Source organism: Xiphophorus maculatus, chromosome 2 (genome assembly GCF_002775205.1).
Source record: "Xiphophorus maculatus strain JP 163 A chromosome 2, X_maculatus-5.0-male, whole genome shotgun sequence".
In the NCBI taxonomy this organism is placed as follows: domain Eukaryota; kingdom Metazoa; phylum Chordata; class Actinopteri; order Cyprinodontiformes; family Poeciliidae; genus Xiphophorus; species Xiphophorus maculatus.
Window position 1 is genome coordinate 28,648,727 of NC_036444.1, and position 8,116 is coordinate 28,656,842.

Below are 8,116 nucleotides of genomic sequence, written 5' to 3' on the forward strand. Positions count from 1 at the left end.
CGGCTTTGATTAGGCTAATTTCTCGGCGGAAAGTTGACTAGCATCTCCTCATTTGATCAACTTTACAGGCAGGAAAAGACATTAGCTTGGTGCTAGCGTGTTAGCCTACGAGAACTGTGAGAAACGACAGCTTGTGGTGTGAGCTGTTTCGTTTTACAAGTGAAAGATGAATATGTGCAAGGGAGTATTAAAAGGTCCATCATTTTATACATACTCAATCATTTATTTATTGGTCATATAATCTTCCACTGACATGTGGTGCTTCGGTAAGTCAAATCAAACAAATTCGTCTGAAAGCAAGAATGTTTTTAATGTTAGCAGCCAAACATCTGGAATTTTATGTGCTGAAGCGACAGATTGCTTTTCTACACAAAACGCCAACACCGTTATTGAGGCGTTCATGCTTGTTCTAAATCTATCCTCGTGGAGTATTTGGAGGGTTTTGTTGTCACCGTTTTTTCTGAAAAGAGGTCTGTTCTATCTGGACTTCCTATTCACACTACATTCAGGGGAAAAGCTGCGTAACACCAGATACTGGCACAATGCAAGCGCTCAGATTGGCTTGAGATATACAATAAGTTCAGAAGTTGTGTTATTCCAACACAAACAACGGACAGATTTCTGTGGCTGTGCAGCAACTGCATAAAACAAACATGAAACCTCCAGTGTTATGACTATGAAAACAGGCGACAAAGTCATTAGTGTTCATTACATTGATGTGTATTTCAGCATAAATCTCTTCTTTTAAGATGTGAGCACAAAGCCATTACAGACAGATTTACATATATTACTTCTATATTCAAGTGCCTTTTATTTACAAATATACATTAGGCTACACTTTCAGAACACATACGTACACAGGCACACAAAGTAATATATATATACAACTTTGATTAATTACACATTCGTTGGACTCTGTGGTTGTGGTCTGACCGCCGTTAAAATGCCGCAAGTCATATTAAAGTGCAGGAAATTCTTTTTGTCTTGTGTGCAAACAAAGCCAAAAAAAAAAAAACCAGAGCCCCCAACAGCGCAGGATGTCAGGGGGAAAAAAAAACTCGGGAAGTGAGCTGAGGAATGTGAGGAATGTGTGAGCTTCTCCTTGACATTCTGTGAAAGTCATGGGAACGGCGCGCAAAGGGTGGGTCGCCGTCCGAGAGCGGTCAGGATCACCGCACACAGTCCGTGTCCCCGCCGGCTCCGTGGGTTTCTGCGTCAGAACTGAGAGCCGTTATTTGAGAGAGGAGAGCCGGTCGCAACATGAAGCAACTCCTTAGACATACAGTATATATAAGAAATAATGTTCAAATCTTTTTCCTTTTTTCCTGTTAATGCTTTTATGTTCGGTCAAAGGGTTGGTTTTATTCCCATTTTTACATAAACCGCTGAAATGTGGTTGTAAGAAAAGAAAGAGAGAGGGAGAGAGAGAGAGAAAAAAGCAAAGACAAAATGGAAATTCAAACAGAAAGGATGCGGTGGCTGCCTCGGTTACTTAGAGACCAGAGGGCTGTTTTTACCCATGAACACCTTCAGGCCGCAGCGACTTTATTTTATCTCTGCGAACACTCAGAAAGGGAAGAGCTCTGCTGGGAGACCCAGACACCAGTGACAGCATCGAGATAGTTGAATGTTTGTGCGGGAGGGGAGACTAAGAATAGGGCAGCATATTACTGTAAAAATTGTCTACGTCTGGACACAAGCATAAAAACATCGTATGCTCTGCCCTTAGGTCGTATGTTATGAATATTTTCAATTAGCCACTTGAATGTCAGGATGTAATTTTACAAGATGGCTGCCGTCTGAGCATTTTAAATCAACTATTGCCGTAAAATGTTACCCATTTTCATGACTTCAGTGAACTTTGTGTCACATCGTATGTTTTGGACTTTGGTCATACAGCCTTAAAGTAACAATGTGTGGCAAATTCTGAAACTGAGGACTTTTCTGTTTGTGAATCTCAAACAAGCCGTCAACTGGAAGGAGATAACGATGTGTGACACAGACTGAGAGGCAGTCGTCTTTAAGGTTAGCATTAGCTTCTGCTTATTTTTTTTTATGGGTTTAGCAGTTCAGCATTAGCTTCTGCAATTTTTTATGTTTGGATTCATACAAGCTTTCAAAAAAACATTTTCATATGCTTAGTGGTTTAGCATTAGTTTCCACTAATTTGTTATTTATAGCAATTTGGCATTAGCTTCTGCTAATGTTTTTATGTTTGTTTTAGCGCTAGCTTCCAGAAATTTTGTCTATGTCTTTAGCAGTTTAGCAATAGCTTCTACTAATTTTTTTCATGTTTGGTTTAGCGCTGGCTTCCAGAAATGTTTTTTTCACATTTAGCAGTTCATCATTAGCTTCTGCTAATTTTTTCATGTGTTTGGTTTAGCGCTAACATCTGCAATTATTTTCTTTTTTAAGTGCTCAGCGGTTTAGCGCAGTAGCGGAGTATTCAGCTGTGATAAATCTTGGTAGTTTTAGTGCAAAACGAAATTTTCTTTGAGTGCCACGTCGACCATCTTGAATTTTTCAGTGGCTAACATTTTCTCTTTTTGCTATATATCAAGCTCCCTCGGGAATATCTGTGCCCCGGCTAGGTTCTCCCCTCAGCATGCGAAAGATTTCGCTGAAATATTCAATTATCTGCTGCACCAGAATACATCCCCTCCTTTCGCAATGTACTTCTTATGTATACATATTAGAAAGTATATAAACAATTTTTAGTATGCACATAGGACTGAGAATATATATATATATATATATATATATATATATATATATATACATTGTTTGGCTTCTTTTTCACCATGCAGAATGCTTTCTTGTCCCTTAGGATTTCTAAGTCTGTGGGACTTTTTGTCCTAATCACTCATGCCCACAGATATGAGCTCACTCTGCATGTGTTTCTTGGTGCCGGTGGCTGTTTTACTCCGTCTGAGCTGACGTTTTCGGGGAGTTGTCCAGCTCCCTCCAGTTGCCGGTGCTGCCCGTCGGGCTCCGGTTGGTGATCCTGGTCAGCAGCGTCGTCCTGCGAATGCTGCTGTCCGAGTCCTCCTTGTAGTCGCCGCTCAGCCTGCAGCAGCAGGAGAAGCAGTGCACGAAATCCTGCAGGAGGTGGCCGCTGAAGATCATGTATATCCACGGGTTGCAGCAGCTGTTGAGGCTGGCGAGGAGCGCAGACAGAGTCACCGCTGTGTTCTCAGAATCTGCAGAACAGACAGCGAGGGAGGGAAGGAGTGATTAATCCATGAAACATCTGGGATATGGAGAAGTCTCCCTGTAAGTGAAGTTCATCTGGTGCCACATGGCGGGGGGGTGTAGTAACCCCCCCCCCCCCCCCCCCCCCCCCTCCCCTCCCCGCCGCCCCCCAGGCTTTAATAAGCTGCAACATGCATTGATATGCATAAAATTTTATTTTTCACTCTGTTTAGAATGGCTCCCAACCCTTTAAATGGTAATGATACAGTTAAATTTATAGTTGTTTTTGTTAGAATTAAAGACCTTTTTAAAAATATATATATATATTAACACTAACTTTTATAGGGAATCAAGTCCAACTTGAATAGAAATATCCTTTATTGACTGAATGGGAAAATTCAGGTGTACCAACTATTTATTTAAGGAGGGAAAAAGATTAAAAATAAGAATGAGAGACTGCAAAGTAAGAGCACAATAACAAATTTATACTCTTACTAAAAGAAATGTTCTTCTGAGTGGAGAAATTTACCACATCAGCTGATTTTTGGTGTAAATGTAGTTGAAATTCATTAACTCAGACTGTCAGGTTAGACCTTCTAATGTACATTTTTTTTCCCCCTTTATTATCAGACCTTAATTTGAAGTTACATCACAAGAACATACCAGAATAAAACGACTTAAATTTTGTTCTGTTTTTTTTTTTCAGAACTAGATGATCATTAATCACCCCCTCTCTCCCCAGCTGGCCTCTCAGACAAAAGCCCCCCTTTGGGGCCATGATTTCACAATTACTTTCCTTGGCAGTGGCTTCTGAACAATAAACGGATGTTTGCGAACGCTGCACTTTAGATAGTTTCTGAGGCGGACTTATGAACACAAGTGGCTCTGATGTGTCTAAATTTATTGGGTTTTGGGGAAAGTTACCAGTTCATAAGGAATTTCTTCAAAACATAAAAAACAAAGGCCAGTTTCCCAACTTTTACACGGACAGTGATAAAAATCTCTGAATTTGATGCATAAAATGCACTTATGCTGGTTGGGCACCAAACTGGCTGCAGCCCAGAGCCCCGCTACGTCTTAGATCCGGCCCTGTAAACCTAATCCCATGAATTTTAAACTTAATAAAAATGTATTTTAAAAACAATTACTTTAATCTAACATTTATATATGAAATAATAATCATGATCATTATTATGATCATTTCAATACAATCAATAAATAAACAAATAAATGAAACATAAAATTATTGTTCAAAATTGGATTTTATTATGCATTATAGTCATATAATTATGATTTGTGTTTATCAAACTATTTCATATTTCCCATGCTCATATATATCATGAAATAAAAAGAATCACCACGCAGCTTCACTCCAGACCGACCAACTTTGCCAATCAATCATTTTGATTGGCAAAATCATGACAAGCTGCAAACAGCTTATCGTGAAATTATTTTTTTTTATAAGATTACATTAATTGAATACACTATGCCTTTGAGATACTGATTTTAATAAATTATTTTTCACGTTTAAGCATTAAATTGTGCATTTTACGAATAACTTTACGATTGAACCAATTAGTTATACAAAAATCTATTAATTATAATTATTAAATTATTAGAGAAAAAAATACACTTAATTCACTAAATTGTGGGCCTGGATGGTATTATTGACAGATTTATCACACTCATATTTACTGAACGTGAAGTGGCTGGTTCTCAATCATCGAGTGTTGCATCTTTAATAACGCACACGCATTCGTTTTTGTCGCACTTTTTTTTTTCTTTTGCGCTGATTTCCTGAGTAATTCCGTGCGTAAAAGGCTGCGCGCAAACGGACTTTCCGAGCGCAGTTCGGAACGGATTCACCGCCGAGAAGATTCCTCCCGCCGAGTTTCGACTCACCGTCCCACTGGAAGTTCCGGTCCCACACCGACCACATCTGCACAGTGAAAAACGGCGCCCAGCAGACGATGTACGCCAGGACGATCACAAACGTCATCTTGACCGTCCTGAGCTTCGCCCTGGAGATCATCATGATGCTGCTGACCGACGACTTCCCGATCAAGCCGCTCTTGCCCGCCGCCCCGGCCACCGTCTTCTTCTTCTTCTTGTACTTGATGTTCCTCCAGATGGTGCGGCAGATGAAGCCGTAGCACAGGATGAGGATGACCACCGGCACCAGGAAGATGCCCACGGTCATCCAGGTGACGTACGCCTTGGAGCCCCACGGCTCCACGAAGTGCGCCCAGCAGTCGTACACCTCGGAGCCGTTCTTGATCTCGCTCAGGGAGAAGATGAAGTACTGCGGGACGCTCAGCACCAGGCTGCACATCCACGTGGAGACGATCATCACGTAGGAGCGCTTGGTGGGCTGCTGGAGGGTCTTCAGCGGGTGGCAGATGGCGATGTAGCGGTCCAGGGTCATCATCACCATCATGTAGGTGGAGGCGAACATGCCCATCACCTGGAGGTGCTTCACCACGCGGCAGAGGAAGTCCGAGCCGTAGAAGCGGAAGGTGATCTCCCAGCAGAGTTGCGGCAGCACCTGGAAGAAGGCGACCACCAGGTCGGCCAGGCTCAGGTGCTTGATGAACAGATGCATGCGGGACGTCTTCTTCTTGGTGTGGTACATGGCCAGCAGCACGCTCACGTTGCCGATCACGGCGACGACGAAGGTGATGCTCAGGACCATGATCTCGATCTGGGCCACGTCCTCGTTGCGCGCGAACGGGTCGGATCCGTTCGCATGGAGGGGGGTGCCGTTCGAAGGGGTTCCCATCGTCGGGTCTCCGGAGAGGCTGGAAGCCAGCAGGGACTGGTTGCCTCCGCTCAGGAGAGGCGCGTCGGATGGATTGCGCATGGCGGCACTGCCCCTCCGTGCGCCCTCTGCAAAACCCTTTGCCAGCGGGCTCTCTGGTCCGTATATGGAGCTACCTGTCGCTCACACGGGGATGAAGGGGCGGAACGCGGCGCTGTGTGGCTGCTGGCTGCCGCGGTGGCTTTTTAAAGTCGAGTCAGATTTCAGTGCGTAAAAAAAAAACAGAAAAAAACCCCGCATGCACTTTAAAACAAAAAAAAAAAACACATCCTCTCTACTTGGGAGAAATCAGGCCTCCACTGGTGATTAGATAAACTACAATAATCTGGATTGAAATGAGATTCATCATTAACGATTAAAATAGATGAATTTGGAATGGCTTCATTTGGATCTACCAGATGGTTTTACGCAATTTGCGCAGCAGCAGCAGCAGCAGCTAATTCCAATCACTACCACACGTCTAGAGAACTGCTGTGAAATTATTGATTTCAGTCAAATATCCGTATTATTTTAAAAGCTTGAACCACACACGAAAGCACATTATGTAAATATTAAAAACAAATCAATAAATAACCTGTTCCCCAGGATTCACTAACTGCAGGGTTTTGACTCTTGAACTTGTCCCACATTTTCTCACGTTACAACTGTGTGTTTTATTGATTTATTTCTTTTTGTGTGTGCTAGGCCAAGACATAACCAGGAAGTAAAACTACAGCGAGGTCACACTGTATAACACAGCGCCACAGCATGACGCCTCGTTAGGTTGACATGCCACAAATATTTTTTTCTGCATTTCACCCAAAGCTCCGCAAATGCATGGAAGTTTGTGCCTCACCCTCTGCATTTTCACTAAATACGCAACTCACATTCATGAAATACGTCAGACCGACTGCAGAGGCGGTTTTTGAGTCGGGCAGTTACCCAGGGTGGCATCGGAAAAAGGCTCGGGGCGCCCAAGAATTAGAAGTCCCACATGGACTAATGGACAAATTGATTTTCGTTTATCGTTGCTAGTATTTTAACGTGAGCAGAGCTCATCCACGTCCACATTAAGAGACGCGTCTCATCCTTTGCGCCAAAGGAGTTCAGGCTCCTCCCATCTGGACGGTGATTGTTTGTGATCCTCAAATGTAAAACCAAGCGGCGTCACAGCAGGTTTCTTTCCTTTTGTCATAAGCTTCCAAAGTTTGATTTAGCGTAGTTTCAAGCAAGGCTCGGTGCAAGCCTAAGACTGTTTGCCCCGAGCGAGCAGAAACGGCACTTGCATCTGAAACGTGAAGCGGAACAGAGCCCTCAGTCTGCAAGCAGTTAGTTTAAACGATGTTCAAATGAGCTGAATTGTTTCTTTCTTTGTAAATCTGTGCAGCGCTGCAGCAGCACATTTAATTCCCCCACCTAATGAGGCTCAGCTTTGAATTCGAGTCGTCGGCCACCGGTTTTGTTTGTGGTTGAAATGTGGCAGATGTTGCATGTAGTCCGGGAGAAGAAAAAAAAAAAAAGAAAAAAATACCTGATGTGTGTAATTTCACAAGTTAATAAAGTACATTTTTTTGATTAACTGGTTTTGTTTTGATGTTTGGAAAATTTGGTGAAAGAGATGCAAACCAGTTATTAATTTTAAGAATTTTTGATCCAAACTACTGGGAAAATGACAAAGTGTGACTTTAGTATATAATAATCCCAGATGAAACGGCAGAAAAAATGCACCAACACGCCTCCTGTTGTTCACTGTAAAAACTATTTGATTAATTTTGGTAGCCCAGTTGTAGCTCAAGTGTGAACCGTTGATTTGACACGACAGAGTTGGGCTACAGCTTTGGCCCGGCTTCCTCACTTTGGCTTTCAGCCGGAAAATTGGGTTATAGTGACTTTTGTGTGACACAGAAGTGACCAAAAAGAAATTAAAAAAATAATTCATAAACTGGATTACATGGGGGAAGAAAAAAAAAACCATCCAAATATTTGAGTTAAAATGGATTTTTCTTTTCAGTTCATTTCTGTTTACAAGATATATAAAGGCCAAATCTTAACTAAAATTATTCTCTTCAAATATATCCAAGTCTAAAGAAAATTCTTCATGTTTTCCAGTTTTTATAGGAATCCACT

The 8,116-nt window shown here is 42.2% G+C and overlaps 1 protein-coding gene across 1 annotated transcript; it reads right to left on the bottom strand.

Moving 5' to 3' along the window:
- Positions 1–202: 202 nt before the first annotated feature.
- On the bottom strand, positions 203–7,506 carry LOC102224040 (arg8-vasotocin receptor-like). The gene is made up of 2 exons (XM_005816829.3): positions 5,095–7,506; positions 203–3,200 (listed from the first exon to the last, which is right to left on the bottom strand). Exons 1-2 carry the CDS (start codon positions 6,050–6,052, stop codon positions 2,920–2,922), a joined length of 1,239 nt encoding a protein of 412 aa, XP_005816886.3. The 5' UTR covers positions 6,053–7,506; the 3' UTR covers positions 203–2,919.
- Between the last annotated feature and the right edge of the window lie 610 nt (positions 7,507–8,116).

What these genes read in the sequence shown, in the direction of transcription:
- LOC102224040 (XM_005816829.3), bottom strand. Translation starts at nt 6,052, where the DNA reads ATGCGCAATCCATCCGACGCGCCTCTCCTGAGCGGAGGCAACCAGTCC. An exon ending in CCGGAACTTCCAGTGGGACG is followed by an intron (nt 3,201 to 5,094) that starts GTGAGTCGAAAC and finishes TCTGTTCTGCAG; the next exon opens with ATTCTGAGAACACAGCGGTG.